Source organism: Tauraco erythrolophus, chromosome Z, assembly GCF_009769465.1.
Source record: "Tauraco erythrolophus isolate bTauEry1 chromosome Z, bTauEry1.pri, whole genome shotgun sequence".
Classification (NCBI taxonomy): domain Eukaryota; kingdom Metazoa; phylum Chordata; class Aves; order Musophagiformes; family Musophagidae; genus Tauraco; species Tauraco erythrolophus.
In genome coordinates this window covers 10623149-10638591 of record NC_141496.1, presented here as the reverse complement: position 1 = coordinate 10638591, position 15443 = coordinate 10623149, and the positions used below count along the sequence as shown (strand labels likewise).

Genomic DNA, 15443 nt, shown 5'->3' with positions numbered 1-15443 from the left:
AGCAAAACAGCACTTCAGAAAAAGGGTCCACAGAGAGAGAAGGTGGGGAGGCCTCTTGCACTGAAGTGCTAAATTCTCTCTTGCTCCTCTAATCAACCTGAACTGCTAAAAGGAAATCTTATGGAGGGAAGTGAATGATTTAAATATTAAGATCAAACTTACTTGCAGAAGGATTTCTCATTTCTCATTCCCGTACCTTGTAAATGAAGTGTCTGTAAAACACTTGTAATGCACCTTGTAAAAAAAGTGCATTTTTTTACTGTGCTGCTTCCTAGCAGCGCTTCATGGAGTTGAACTGAAACTGTTTCAGTCTTCTCCTTGCTATTTTCAACTGCCTTCTCCTTGCTATTTTGAACTGCAATAAGTCACCCACAAAAAGTATGCTGGCAACGTTTAGTGCTTTCGAGACTACTGCTGGCAGTAAGGAGGAATGTGTTAACAGAGCAGAAGATGAAAGGAGAGAATTGCTCTCTCAGATGGAGAGCGATGCCCAAATTTTCTCTTCAGGAGAGGATAGAGGAAAGGAGAAGTTTGTGTAAGTCTTGTAATCCTCTTGGACAAGGTAAATCACAAAATCACGCTGATGGGACTGTTTTCAGTCTTAAGTAGCCTGTGCTTTCCCTTCTTTGAGGCATGGTTAAACTCTTCAGGCTATTTTGAGCGTTTTCAGCAAAAAGCACAAAATTCTTCTGCATAGTTCTGCTCTTTACAAGCTATGACAGTGCAGCTGCCAGGGTGCGTGAACTATCTTGTCTCGATGCTGAATCCTTTTCTTTTCTAAAGGCTTAAAGTGTCTGTGTTTTGATTCTACAGGCAAAGCTCCCCCAAACCTGCCCCAAGGTGTACCGCCCTTGTTGCATAACCAGTATATTGTGGGACCTGGAGGACTTCTGCCAGCTTACCCAGTAAGCAGTTTAATTGTTCCTGTCCTTGACTGCTTAACCCTTGGTGCCAGTGGACCCTTCAGACCTGCACTGTCTGTGCCAAGGCATTTCTCTTGGCACGTGTTGCACCTGGAATTCTTGTTCCAAATGCTGGAGAATATGTGAAATATACTCAGTGGGCGTTTACTGTTGGTAGTAAACTGCAGAACTGTTGGTACAGACCTGATCTGGTTGCTGTTGAAGGTAAACGTGCGTGTTGCTATGGTTTTCAGTGGTATCAGGTTTTAGGCCCTTTGAGTAAAATTAGACTCGTTCAGGTTTGTGATCCCACCTGGAATACTGTGTTCAGCTCTGGAGTCCCCAACACAAGAAGGACATGGAGCTACTGGAACGAGTCCAGAGGAGGGCCACGAAGATGATTCGAGGGCTGGAGCACCCCTGCTATGAAGACAGGCTGAGAGAGTTGGGACTGACAGCCTGGAGAAGAGGAGGCTCCGGGGTGATCTTATAGCAGCTTTCCAGTACCTAAAGGGGGCCTCCAGGAAAGCTGGAGAGGGACTTTTTACAAGGGCGTGTAGTGACAGGACAAGGGGCAATGGATTTAAACTGAAAGAGGGGAGATTTAGATTAGATATAAGGAAGAAATTTTTTACATTGAGGGTGGTGAGGCCCTGGAACAGGTTGCCCAGAGAAGTTGTGGATGCCCCATCAAGGCCAGGTTAGATGAGACTTTGGGCAACCTGGTGTAGTGGAGGATTTCTCTGCCCATGTCAGGGGGATTGGAACTAGATGATCTTTAAGGTCCCTTCCAGCCCAAACCATTCTATGATTCTATGATAACTGGAATAGATTTCATAGATTTCATAGATTTTTAGGTTGGAAAAGACCTTAGAGATCATCCAGTCCAACCGTCCCTAATACCCATTAAACCATATCCCTAAGTAGATCATCCGCCCTATTCTTAAACACATCCGGGGATGGGGACTCAACCACCTCCCTGGGCAGCCTATTCCAGTGGCTGACAACCCTTTCAGAGAAGAAATACTTCCTAACATCCAACCTGAATGTCCCCTGACTAAGCTTATACCTATTTCCTCTTGTTCTGTCACCCATCACTAATGTAAAGAGCCCTTCCCCCACCTCCCCACCATCCCTTCTCAAGTATTTGTAGGCTGTCATCAGGTCTCCCCTCAGCCTCCTCTTCTCCAGGCTAAACAGCCCCAACTCCCTCAGCCGCTCCTCATAAGTTTTATTTTCCAGCCCCTTGACCAGTTTAGTCGCCCTTCTCTGGACCCGCTCCAGGAGCTCAATATCTCTCTTAAAGCGAGGGGCCCAAAACTGGACACAATATTCCAGGTGCGGCCTCACCAGTGCCGAGTACAGGGGCAGGATCACTTCCCTGTTCCTGCTGGTTACACTATTCTTGATACATGCCGGTATCCCATTGGCCTTTTTGGCCACCTGGGCACACTGCTGGCTCATATCAAGCCGGTAGTCAACCAAGACCCCCAGGTCCTTCTCCGCCAGGCAGCTCTCCAGCCACTCTTCCCCGAGCCTGTAGCGATGCTTGGGGTTTTTATACCCCAAGTGAAGGACTCTGCACTTGGCCTTATTAAAGCTCATGCCATTGGCCTCAGCCCAACGATCCAGTCTGTTCAAATCCCTCGGAAGGGCCTCCCTACCCTCGAGCAGATTGACACAGCATCCCACTATAGTAATGGTTGAAATGTGCCACGTGTCTTGCCTGTCTTTGAAAGATTGCACATAGCTTTTTGATGTCTGACCAGGAGCAGCATATTTTTGGTTATCTGTTTTTTGAATCAGAAACGTTATTCTGATAATCTTTTTGTATTGCACTGAATCAAAGGGGATACCATAGGTTGCTTTGTGGTCTAGTCATCAAACCTTAAATCCTGCTATTTTCAGAAGTAATGATGGCGGCAAATAAGGCTGTTGCTCTTACTCCCAAATCCAAATGCCCTATAGGTTTTTCTCAAGTGAATGAATGATGCATCTGTGGAAAGAGTATGGAAGATGGGACAGTAAAAGCCTCCTCAGAGGGGTGCCAACACCAAGAAACAGCATCAGAGTGACAAGCCGTTATAAGCTTAGATCTACTAGCTTTAACGTGCTATAGTGCGCCGTGATGGCACAGTGCGATGTATAGCTGTACACCTTTAAAATAGACTGGGTTTAGGTCAGACTCTGTTTAAAGACTCAAATTGTTCAGTATCAGAGAAAAGTGTTACAATGATGTTGTATTTTTATCTGTCTTTAAGCAGATTTATGGTTATGATGATCTCCAGATGCTTCAATCCAGGCTGCCAATGGTAAGTAAATTGCTTGGTTTATTTAATTTCAAACAATTTATCTTCAATGTTGATAATTTGTGCAACACAAATTGGCTCATTTGGTGGTGATTAAGAGCTTATCCTTGTGTTCCGTGTTCTGTTTTTTTAAATATCCACAAACAGCTTCTGTAGGCGGTATAAATTGATACAGAGCAACTGTTGCATCATGCATTCATCCATCTGCAAATCCTGTAAACATAAGCAAGTGTGCTGTGTGGTTTTGAGTGGAGAAATGTTTTATTGTTGCAGCAACACTATGACACCTCATCAAATCCAGTTGAAATCTGAGCGTGAATCTTTTATTTTACCAAGAGGTAGTGTTGAACAGCAAGTATACAGATGGGCAGCCAGTAGGCGAGTTGAACACTGAGCATTGGAGGTGCTCGTAGGTGCAGATCTTTATGTTTGCATGATGGCAACAAAGGCAGGTGAGCAGCAGGAGGGAGAGTGTACAGAGTTTTCTTTCTAACCTGAATTCAGCATGTAAATGGCATATTAGAGAAGCTGAAATGTCGAACAGATTCACAGAGGCCCTCAGCCCAGATTGCAAAAGGTAAGAATTTTGTTTGGAGAAAACTAGGAAAAGGATCTTGGAGAGAAAGTTGGGTACCATGTAATTGAGAAAAGTCACAAGATTAAGTGATGCAGTGCATCCATAGAGGCAGAAGTGGATCCAATGAGCAGTGATCTGGAAAAGGAGTATCACTGGATAAATGCCATACTTAAAGGTCACAGTCAGCGCCAGGTCTTCCATGTGGAGTCTGGGAACAGGCAGAGTCAGGTAGTCAAAGGTGAGTCCAGGTATATGTCCTGAATTAAAAAAATAAAATTGAGCGTGTTAATGAAGATTTTAACTATCCAATGAATCACTAAGTAGTAGAATGGTTTGTGTTGGAAGGGATCATCTGGTTCCAACACCCCTGCCATGAGCAGGGACACCTTCCCATACACCAAGTTGCTCAAAGCTTCATCCAGCCTGGCCTTCAACACGTCCAGGGATGGGGCAGCCACAAGTTCTCTGGGCAACCTGTGCCAGTTTTTGATCATCCTCACAGTGGAGAATTTCTTCCTTACATCTAATCGAACTCTACCCTCTTTCAATTTAAAGCCATTACCGCATGTCCTGTCACTACATGCTCTTGTAACAAATCGCTCTCCAACTTTGCTTTAGGCCCTTTCAGGTACTGGAAGGCTGCTACAAGATCACCCCAGAGCCTTCTCTTCTCTAGACACAACAAGCCCAACGGTTTCAGTCTGTCTTCATAGCAGAGGTGCTCCAGCCCTCCGATCATCTTCAGGGCCCTCCTCTGGACCCGCTCCAGCAGCTCCATGTCCTTTTTATGTTGTGATCCTCAAAGCTGGATGTAGTACTGAAGGTGGGATGTCACGAAAGCAGAGTAGAGGGGCAAAATCACCTGCCTCTCAATCTCCAGGCTCAGTCTGTTTTGCCCAAGGCCATGGTTGGTGGATGATCCGTCCCTGTTCTTATCTGCACTCTCAAGCCTCTTGTTACTTTCTTCTCTTCTCCACCACACCAAGAGGAGAGGAGGAGTAAGAGAGCAGCTGGATGGTACCTTAACTGTCAGCTGGGCGAAACCTCAACACACTCTGTCAAAGACCAGCTGGAGTGCTTGGCACTGGGGATGAATGAGGAGCCAACAGAGAGCTTATGGGTCAGGAGTAAAGGGAGGGCAGGGAGAGGGGACATTGTAGTGGGGGTTTGCTACAGGTCACCTGACCACGAAGACCTCGAAGATGAAGTCCTCTATAGACAGACAGAAGCAGCCTCACGTTCATGAGCCCTGATCCTCATGGGGGACTTCAACCACCCTGGTAACTGTTTGAGGGACAACACAGCATGTCATAAGCATTCTGGAAATCATTGGTGATAACTTCCTTCTCCAAGTGGTAGAGAAACGAATGAGGAGAGGTGCTTTGCTGGACCTTGTTCTCACCAATAAAGAGAGGCTGGTGGGGGAATATGAAGCTCAAGGGCATCCTTGGCTGCAGTGAACGTGAAATGGTGGAATTCAAGATCCTCACGGCAGCAAGGAGAGCAACCAGCCAAGTCCCTACCCTGGTCTTTGATGGTGACACCACCTATGTGGTGTGGTTGACACACTGGAGGGAACGGATGCCATCCAGAGGGACCTTGAGAGGCTGGGGAGGTGGGCCTGAGCAAAGCTCCTGAAGTTCAACAAGGCCAAGTGCAAGGTCCTGCACATGGGTCGATCAGATCCTAAGCACAAGTGCACACTGGGTGGAGAATGGATTGAGAGCAGCCGTGAGGAGTATTTGCAGGTGCTGTTCAATGAGAAGCTCAACATGAGCCGGCAATGTGCGCTTGCAGCCCAGAAAGCCAACCGTATCCTGGGCTGCATCAAAAGAAGCGTGGCCAGCAGGTCAAGACAGGTGATTTTGCCCCTCTACTCTGCTTTCGTGACATCCCACCTTCAGTACTACATCCAGCTTTGAGGATCACAACATAAAAAGGACATGGATCTGCTGGAGTGGGTCCAGAGAAGGGCCCTGAAGATGATCGGAGGGCTGGAGCACCTCTGCTGTGAAGACAGACTGAAACAGTTGGGCTTGTTGTGTCTAGAGAAGAGAAGGCTCTGGGGTGATATTGTAGCAGCCTTCTAGTACGTGCAGGGGGCCTACAAGAAAGATGGAGAGAGTCTTTTTACAATGATGTGTAGTGATAGGACGAGGGTTAATGGTTTTAAACTGAAAGAGAGGGGATTTGGATTAGATCTAAGGAAGAATTTTGAGGGTGTCGTTGAAGAAGGGCGCGTGGTGGTGGTGGCAGGGCGGTGGCGGGCTGGGATCCATGATGCGGAGGAGCCGTAGGCTGTCGGAGGCGAAGGCGTCTTCGTTTGGCCGCACGTGGTGGCAGGCGAGGGCGGCGGCGAGAGCCGTCAGGAGGAGCAGGAGCGCCGGAGCAGCGTGGCAGCGGCGGGGCCGTGGGGTTGCGGGCGCAGCCATGTCGGGGCTGTGGGTGCTGCGTGGGTGGTGCTGGGCAGGAGCCTGGTCAGGCTCGGTGGTGGTGCGGGTGGGCGCTGTGCTCGGGGCGCTGCCGAGTGGCCGGCTTTATGCGGTGCCGCGGCTTTCCCTTCCTCGCTTTCCGATCGCAGCGAGTTTCGGCTGTGGTTTTCAGTTTTGGCCATGGTGGCTGTGGGGGAGTGTGGAAGTGCGTCGGTGGCGTGGCGTGCGGTGAGCGGGGAGGGCGGTGGGGCAGTGCTTTGCCGGTGGTGTGCCGGGGGCAGGTTGGCTGTGGTGGTTGAGCGGGGGGTGCGGAAGCGCTGGGGCAGAGCCCCTGGGGGCAGCTGTGGCGGGAGCTGTGTCCGGGTTTCCCTGCTGCCGGCAGGGCGAGCTGCGGGGCGGCTGCTCTGCAGCTGAAGTTTCCCTTCCTGCCCCAGTGGCTTTTCCGTCTGTGGTGCCCTGGTGTTGGTTGTGGTCTGTTTTCCTTTCACTTGTGGCTCGCCGTCGTTTTCCTCTGAGCTGGTCTCGCCTCGTCTTCTCTTTTCTTTTCGTGTTGGGAAGAGTTGTGTCAAGTGACGTCCCTTGGCGGAGCTGGGGGAGCCCCGTGGTGGAGCGAGGGCCTGGGGCTGGCGGCGGCGTGCGAGGTGGTGTCTGTGGGTGTAGGCACTTGGGCACGGGATGTGTTCCCGGATGGAGCGGCCCCCGCTGCTGTGTTTGAAGGTGGCGGGAATGGGGAAGCAAGGCTGGAGGAAAAAGGAAGGGGGAGAAAGGGAAGAGTCTTGCATGGAGCCTTCTCTTCTGCGGGCGTAACAAGCCCAACTCGCAGCCTTTCTTGGGAGGAGAGGTGTTCCGCCCCTGGTCTGGTGTTTGTGGCCCGTGTGTGGACCCGCTGCAAGAGGTCCGTGTGTTCCGTGTGCCGAGGAGCGCAGAGGTGCTTGATGGTCAGTGGGTGTCAGGCGGGCTGGGAGGTGGGAAACGTTGAGGAGACAAACGGTCAAGAGCTGATTGTGAGGACGATGGCTGAAGCCTGGCAGAGGTTTTGCAACGAGGTCGAGGCAGGTGCCTCCTTGGGGAGGTGGCAGAGAGAAGAGCGGGCGCGGGCCGAAAGGGTGGAGTTGAAGATTGTTTGGGAGGCCAGGAGGGCGCTCAGCAAGCCTTCTGGCCTGGGTTTCAGGAGAGCAGACTTGGGCCTCTTCAGGGATCTGCTTGATAGAGTGCGGTGGGATGAAGCCCTGGCGGGAAGAGGGGCCCAAGAAAGCTGTTTAATATTCAAGGATCACCTCCTGCAAGCTCAGGAGCGGTGCATCCCAACAAAGAGGAAGTCAGGTAGGAAGACCAGGAGGCCCGCCTAGATAAACAAGAAGCTCCTGGCCCAACACGGACACAAAAAGGCGGCCTACAGAGGGTGGAAGCAAGGACACGTAGCCTGGGAAGAATACTGAGAAATTGTCCGAGCAACCAGAGAGCAGGTTAGGAAAGCCAAAGCCCTGGTAGAGCTAAATCTGGCCAGGGACATCAAGGGCAACAAGAAAAACTTGTATAGCTATGTCAGTGATAAAAAGAGATCTAGGGAAAATATAGGCCCTCGCCGTAAGGAAACGGGAGACCTGGCTAGCCGGGATGTGGAGAAGGCTGAGGTACTCAATGACTTCTTTGCCTCAGTCTTCACTGGCAAGAGCTCCAGCCGCACGGCCCGAGTCACAGCCGGCAAAGGCGGGGACTGGGAGAATGAAGGAGCGCCCGCTGTAGGAGAAGATCAGGTCCGAGACCATCTAAGGAACCTGAAGGTGCACAAGTCCGTGGGACCTGATGAGGTACATCCGCGGGTCGTGAGGGAACTGGTGGATGAAGCTGCTAAGCCACTATCCATCATATTTGAGACGTCATGGGAGTCTGGTGAAATTCGCACTGGCTGGAAAAGGGGAGACGTAGCCCCCATCTTTAAAAAGGGGCAAAAAGAAGACCCGGAGAACTGCAGGCCAGTCAGTCTCACCTCTGTGGCCGGCAAGATCATGGAGCACATCCTCCTGGCAACTGTGCTAAGGCACGTGGAAAATAAGGAGGCGATTGGTGACAGCCAACATGGCTTCACTAAGGGCAAATCCTGCCTGCCTAATTGGGTGGCCTTCTGTGATGGAGGATTGATGGATTGGGAAAGAGCAACTGACATCATCTACGTGGACTTGTCCAAAGCATTTGCTACTGTCCCACAGGACATCCTTGTCTCTGAAGTGGAGAGACATGGATTTGAGGGATGGGCCACTCGGTGGGATGAGGAATTGGCTGGATGGTCACACTCCAAGAGTTGCGGTCAAGGGCTCGATGTCCAAGTGGAGGAGACCAGTGACGAGTGGCTTTCTTCAGGAGTCAGTAGTGGGACCAGTGCTATTTAACGTCTTTGTTGGCGACACGGCGAGTGGGATTGAGTGCACCCTCAGCAAGTTTGCAGATGACAGCAAGCTGTGTGGTGTTGTGGACACGCTGGAGGGAAGGGATGCCATCCAGAGGGACCTTGAGAGGCTGGAGAGGTGGGCCTGTGAGAACCTCCTGAAGTTCAACAAGGCCAAGTGCAAGGTCCTGCACGTGGGTCGGGGCAATGCCGAGCACAAGTAGAGGCTGGGCGGAGAATGGATTGAGAGCAGCCCTGAGGGAAAGGACTTGGGAGTGCTGGTTGACGAGAAGCTCAACATGAGCCGGCGATGTGCGCTTGCAGCCCAGAAAGCCAACCATGTCCTGGACTGCATCAAAAGAAGCGTGGCCAGCAGGTGGAGGGAGGTGATTCTGCCCCTCTGCTCTGCTCTCGTGAGACCCCACGTGGAATCCTGCGTTCAGCTCTGGAGTCCCCAGCACAAGAAGGCCATGGAGCTGTTGGAGCAAGTCCAGAGGAGGGCCCTGAAGATGATCGGAGGGCTGGAGCACCTGTCCTACGAAGACAGTCTGAGCGAGTTGGGCTTGTTGTGTCTAGGGAAGAGAAGGCTCCGGGATGGTCTTGTAGCAGTGTGCCAGCACCTGAAGGGGGCCTAGGGGAAAGCTGGAGAGGGACTTTTTACAAGGGCGTGTAGTGATAGGACAAGGGGCAATGGCTTTAAACTTAGAGAGGGAACATGGATTAGATCTAAGGAAGAATTTTTTTTTACTCTGAGGGTGGTGAGGCACTGGACCAGGTTTGCCAGAGAAGTTGTGGCTGCCGCAACCCGGCAGGTGTTCAGGCCAGGTTGGATGAGGCTTGGAGCAAGGTGGTGTAGTGGAGGGTGTCCCTGGCCATGGCAGGGGGGTTGGAAGACAATGATCTTTGAGGTCCCGTCCAACCCAAACCGTTCTATGATTGTGTGTGCAGAGCCGAGCCGTGTTTGGAGCAGGGCTTGGAGTAGGTGTTGCATGGAGGTGGCTTCCCCCCACCCCAAAGGCTGAGACGAGAGGGACTGTCAGGGTTTTTGGAAGAGGTCTTTATTTGGTGCGCAATAAATAGGGAGGTGAATAAATAGATGAGATCCATGGTCCAAATAAATAATCCAAGTTGTATAAATAGAGGAGCAGTCAGTGGAGGGTGAGGGTGCAGGGCCGTGGTTGCAGCGGCCGTGTCCGTCGGGGAGGGGAGGCGGGAGGCCGGAGGTGGGTGTGGGGCGGTGGTCCCGAGGCGTCGGAGGGGGTGCGGGTTGTTGGGGGTGGCGGGGCCGATGTCAGCGCATGGTGCGGGTGAGGTTGTGGAGGTGTTGGAAACAGGCGTGAGCTTCGAGGCGGACGTGGTCCCAGGTGCAGGCGCTGTGGTCGTGGGTGCGGAGGAAGTGCTGGATGTGCCGGAAGTATTTGTCGATGTGGAGCAGCAGGTGGCGGGGCCCTTGTCCTTGGGAGAGCGTGCCGTTGGCTGGCAGGCAGTGTTGGAGCTGCTGGACGTGGTGCTGGATGTTGTTGAGGAGCTGTCGGTGTGCCTGGGCGTCCCAGTGTGGCGGTGTGCTTGGGCTGCTGAGGATGCCGAAGAGGCGCTGGAGGATGCGGAGGGCGGCAGCGGCGGCGTGCTGCGGGTGGTGGGTGTGGAGGAGGGTGTCGTTGAAGAAGGGCGCGTGGTGGTGGTGGCAGGGCGGTGGCGGGCTGGGATCCATGATGCGGAGGAGCCGTAGGCTGTCGGAGGCGAAGGCGTCTTCGTTTGGCCGCACGTGGTGGCAGGCGAGGGCGGCGGCGAGAGCCGTCAGGAGGAGCAGGAGCGCCGGAGCAGCGTGGCAGCGGCGGGGCCGTGGGGTTGCGGGCGCAGCCATGTCGGGGCTGTGGGTGCTGCGTGGGTGGTGCTGGGCAGGAGCCTGGTCAGGCTCGGTGGTGGTGCGGGTGGGCGCTGTGCTCGGGGCGCTGCCGAGTGGCCGGCTTTATGCGGTGCCGCGGCTTTCCCTTCCTCGCTTTCCGATCGCAGCGAGTTTCGGCTGTGGTTTTCAGTTTTGGCCATGGTGGCTGTGGGGGAGTGTGGAAGTGCGTCGGTGGCGTGGCGTGCGGTGAGCGGGGAGGGCGGTGGGGCAGTGCTTTGCCGGTGGTGTGCCGGGGGCAGGTTGGCTGTGGTGGTTGAGCGGGGGGTGCGGAAGCGCTGGGGCAGAGCCCCTGGGGGCAGCTGTGGCGGGAGCTGTGTCCGGGTTTCCCTGCTGCCGGCAGGGCGAGCTGCGGGGCGGCTGCTCTGCAGCTGAAGTTTCCCTTCCTGCCCCAGTGGCTTTTCCGTCTGTGGTGCCCTGGTGTTGGTTGTGGTCTGTTTTCCTTTCACTTGTGGCTCGCCGTCGTTTTCCTCTGAGCTGGTCTCGCCTCGTCTTCTCTTTTCTTTTCGTGTTGGGAAGAGTTGTGTGAAGTGACGTCCCTTGGCGGAGCTGGGGGAGCCCCGTGGTGGAGCGAGGGCCTGGGGCTGGCGGCGGCGTGCGAGGTGGTGTCTGTGGGTGTAGGCACTTGGGCACGGGATGTGTTCCCGGATGGAGCGGCCCCCGCTGCTGTGTTTGAAGGTGGCGGGAATGGGGAAGCAAGGCTGGAGGAAAAAGGAAGGGGGAGAAAGGGAAGAGTCTTGCATGGAGCCTTCTCTTCTGCGGGCGTAACAAGCCCAACTCGCAGCCTTTCTTGGGAGGAGAGGTGTTCCGCCCCTGGTCTGGTGTTTGTGGCCCGTGTGTGGACCCGCTGCAAGAGGTCCGTGTGTTCCGTGTGCCGAGGAGCGCAGAGGTGCTTGATGGTCAGTGGGTGTCAGGCGGGCTGGGAGGTGGGAAACGTTGAGGAGACAAACGGTCAAGAGCTGATTGTGAGGACGATGGCTGAAGCCTGGCAGAGGTTTTGCAACGAGGTCGAGGCAGGTGCCTCCTTGGGGAGGTGGCAGAGAGAAGAGCGGGCGCGGGCCGAAAGGGTGGAGTTGAAGATTGTTTGGGAGGCCAGGAGGGCGCTCAGCAAGCCTTCTGGCCTGGGTTTCAGGAGAGCAGACTTGGGCCTCTTCAGGGATCTGCTTGATAGAGTGCGGTGGGATGAAGCCCTGGCGGGAAGAGGGGCCCAAGAAAGCTGTTTAATATTCAAGGATCACCTCCTGCAAGCTCAGGAGCGGTGCATCCCAACAAAGAGGAAGTCAGGTAGGAAGACCAGGAGGCCCGCCTAGATAAACAAGAAGCTCCTGGCCCAACACGGACACAAAAAGGCGGCCTACAGAGGGTGGAAGCAAGGACACGTAGCCTGGGAAGAATACTGAGAAATTGTCCGAGCAACCAGAGAGCAGGTTAGGAAAGCCAAAGCCCTGGTAGAGCTAAATCTGGCCAGGGACATCAAGGGCAACAAGAAAAACTTGTATAGCTATGTCAGTGATAAAAAGAGATCTAGGGAAAATATAGGCCCTCGCCGTAAGGAAACGGGAGACCTGGCTAGCCGGGATGTGGAGAAGGCTGAGGTACTCAATGACTTCTTTGCCTCAGTCTTCACTGGCAAGAGCTCCAGCCGCACGGCCCGAGTCACAGCCGGCAAAGGCGGGGACTGGGAGAATGAAGGAGCGCCCGCTGTAGGAGAAGATCAGGTCCGAGACCATCTAAGGAACCTGAAGGTGCACAAGTCCATGGGACCTGATGAGGTACATCCGCGGGTCGTGAGGGAACTGGTGGATGAAGCTGCTAAGCCACTATCCATCATATTTGAGACGTCATGGGAGTCTGGTGAAATTCGCACTGGCTGGAAAAGGGGAGACGTAGCCCCCATCTTTAAAAAGGGGCAAAAAGAAGACCCGGAGAACTGCAGGCCAGTCAGTCTCACCTCTGTGGCCGGCAAGATCATGGAGCACATCCTCCTGGCAACTGTGCTAAGGCACGTGGAAAATAAGGAGGCGATTGGTGACAGCCAACATGGCTTCACTAAGGGCAAATCCTGCCTGCCTAATTGGGTGGCCTTCTGTGATGGAGTTACAGCATTGATGGATTGGGAAAGAGCAACTGACATCATCTACGTGGACTTGTCCAAAGCATTTGCTACTGTCCCACAGGACATCCTTGTCTCTGAAGTGGAGAGACATGGATTTGAGGGATGGGCCACTCGGTGGGATGAGGAATTGGCTGGATGGTCACACTCCAAGAGTTGCGGTCAAGGGCTCGATGTCCAAGTGGAGGAGACCAGTGACGAGTGGCTTTCTTCAGGAGTCAGTAGTGGGACCAGTGCTATTTAACGTCTTTGTTGGCGACACGGCGAGTGGGATTGAGTGCACCCTCAGCAAGTTTGCAGATGACAGCAAGCTGTGTGGTGTTGTGGACACGCTGGAGGGAAGGGATGCCATCCAGAGGGACCTTGAGAGGCTGGAGAGGTGGGCCTGTGAGAACCTCCTGAAGTTCAACAAGGCCAAGTGCAAGGTCCTGCACGTGGGTCGGGGCAATGCCGAGCACAAGTAGAGGCTGGGCGGAGAATGGATTGAGAGCAGCCCTGAGGGAAAGGACTTGGGAGTGCTGGTTGACGAGAAGCTCAACATGAGCCGGCGATGTGCGCTTGCAGCCCAGAAAGCCAACCATGTCCTGGACTGCATCAAAAGAAGCGTGGCCAGCAGGTGGAGGGAGGTGATTCTGCCCCTCTGCTCTGCTCTCGTGAGACCCCACGTGGAATCCTGCGTTCAGCTCTGGAGTCCCCAGCACAAGAAGGCCATGGAGCTGTTGGAGCAAGTCCAGAGGAGGGCCCTGAAGATGATCGGAGGGCTGGAGCACCTGTCCTACGAAGACAGTCTGAGCGAGTTGGGCTTGTTGTGTCTAGGGAAGAGAAGGCTCCAGGATGGTCTTGTAGCAGTGTGCCAGCACCTGAAGGGGTCCTACGGGAAAGCTGGAGAGGGACCTTTTACAAGGGCGTGTAGTGATAGGACCATAACCATTCTATGCGCAGAGGTGAGCCGTATTTGGAGCAGGGCTTGGAGTCGGTGTTGAGTGGAGGTGTCTTGCCCCCACCCCAAAAACCGGTTCATGCACTGCGGAGACTAAAGAGACTGTCAAGGTTTTTGAAAAGGTCTTTATTTGGTGTGAAATAAATAATGAAGTGAATAAATAGATGAAATCCATTGTCCAAATAAATAATCCAAATGGTATAAATAGAGGAGCAGTCGGTGGAGGGTGAGGGTGCAGGGCCGTGGTTGCAGCGGCCGTGTCCGTCGGGGAGGGGAGGCGGGAGGCCGGAGGTGGGTGTGGGGCGGTGGTCCCGAGGCGTCGGAGGGGGTGCGGGTTGTTGGGGGTGGCGGGGCCGATGTCAGCGCATGGTGCGGGTGAGGTTGTGGAGGTGTTGGAAACAGGCGTGAGCTTCGAGGCGGACGTGGTCCCAGGTGCAGGCGCTGTGGTCGTGGGTGCGGAGGAAGTGCTGGATGTGCCGGAAGTATTTGTCGATGTGGAGCAGCAGGTGGCGGGTCCTTTGCATTTTCAGTAGCATTCTGTTGGCTGTCACACATTTCTCCACGTGGTGTAAATAATGCTGGATCTTGTTGAGGAGCTGTCGGTGTGCCTGGGCTTCCCAGTGTGGCGGTGTGCTTGGGCTGCTGAGGATGCCGAAGAGGCGCTGGAGGATGCGGAGGGCGGCAGCAGCGGCGTGCTGCGGGTGGTGGGTGTGGAGGAGGGTGTCGTTGAAGAAGGGCGCGTGGTGGTGGTGGCAGGGCGGTGGCGGGCTGGGATCCATGATGCGGAGGAGCCGTAGGCTGTCGGAGGCGAAGGCGTCTTCGTTTGGCCGCACGTGGTGGCAGGCGAGGGCGGCGGCGAGAGCCGTCAGGAGGAGCAGGAGCGCCGGAGCAGCGTGGCAGCGGCGGGGCCGTGGGGTTGCGGGCGCAGCCATGTCGGGGCTGTGGGTGCTGCGTGGGTGGTGCTGGGCAGGAGCCTGGTCAGGCTCGGTGGTGGTGCGGGTGGGCGCTGTGCTCGGGGCGCTGCCGAGTGGCCGGCTTTATGCGGTGCCGCGGCTTTCCCTTCCTCGCTTTCCGATCGCAGCGAGTTTCGGCTGTGGTTTTCAGTTTTGGCCATGGTGGCTGTGGGGGAGTGTGGAAGTGCGTCGGTGGCGTGGCGTGCGGTGAGCGGGGAGGGCGGTGGGGCAGTGCTTTGCCGGTGGTGTGCCGGGGGCAGGTTGGCTGTGGTGGTTGAGCGGGGGGTGCGGAAGCGCTGGGGCAGAGCCCCTGGGGGCAGCTGTGGCGGGAGCTGTGTCCGGGTTTCCCTGCTGCCGGCAGGGCGAGCTGCGGGGCGGCTGCTCTGCAGCTGAAGTTTCCCTTCCTGCCCCAGTGGCTTTTCCGTCTGTGGTGCCCTGGTGTTGGTTGTGGTCTGTTTTCCTTTCACTTGTGGCTCGCCGTCGTTTTCCTCTGAGCTGGTCTCGCCTCGTCTTCTCTTTTCTTTTCGTGTTGGGAAGAGTTGTGTGAAGTGACGTCCCTTGGCGGAGCTGGGGGAGCCCCGTGGTGGAGCGAGGGCCTGGGGCTGGCGGCGGCGTGCGAGGTGGTGTCTGTGGGTGTAGGCACTTGGGCACGGGATGTGTTCCCGGATGGAGCGGCCCCCGCTGCTGTGTTTGAAGGTGGCGGGAATGGGGAAGCAAGGCTGGAGGAAAAAGGAAGGGGGAGAAAGGGAAGAGTCTTGCATGGAGCCTTCTCTTCTGCGGGCGTAACAAGCCCAACTCGCAGCCTTTCTTGGGAGGAGAGGTGTTCCGCCCCTGGTCTGGTGTTTGTGGCCCGTGTGTGGACCCGCTGCAAGAGGTCCGTGTGTTCCGTGTGCCGAGGAGCGCAGAGGTGCTTGATGGTCAGTGGGTG

At 54.8% G+C, this 15443-nt stretch overlaps 3 protein-coding genes across 5 annotated transcripts in view; 1 reads left to right on the top strand and 2 right to left on the bottom strand.

Moving 5' to 3' along the window:
• Window positions 1–15443, top strand: part of UBAP2 (ubiquitin associated protein 2) — a 119781-nt gene that overhangs the window by 85490 nt on the left and 18848 nt on the right. For 2 of the 3 annotated variants that reach the window (XM_086630045.1, XM_086630044.1), the window contains 2 exons: window positions 814–905; window positions 3164–3214. In XM_086630045.1, coding sequence (XP_086486171.1) covers window positions 814–905; window positions 3164–3214 — 143 coding nt within the window. The remainder of the gene's footprint in view (window positions 1–813; window positions 906–3163; window positions 3215–15443) is intronic. The other variant, XM_086630046.1, reaches the window with a different exon arrangement.
• LOC147526315 (interferon-like) lies at window positions 9898–10470 on the bottom strand. Its single transcript, XM_086629391.1, has one exon. It carries the CDS (start codon window positions 10468–10470, stop codon window positions 9898–9900), a length of 573 nt encoding a protein of 190 aa, XP_086485517.1.
• On the bottom strand, window positions 13922–14494 carry LOC147526314 (interferon-like). The gene has a single exon (XM_086629545.1). It carries the CDS (start codon window positions 14492–14494, stop codon window positions 13922–13924), a length of 573 nt encoding a protein of 190 aa, XP_086485671.1.

Excerpts from the sequence above, each read along its gene's own strand:
- LOC147526315 (XM_086629391.1), bottom strand. The coding sequence starts at position 10,470 with ATGGCTGCGCCCGCAACCCCACGGCCCCGCCGCTGCCACGCTGCTCCG.
- LOC147526314 (XM_086629545.1), bottom strand. The coding sequence starts at position 14,494 with ATGGCTGCGCCCGCAACCCCACGGCCCCGCCGCTGCCACGCTGCTCCG.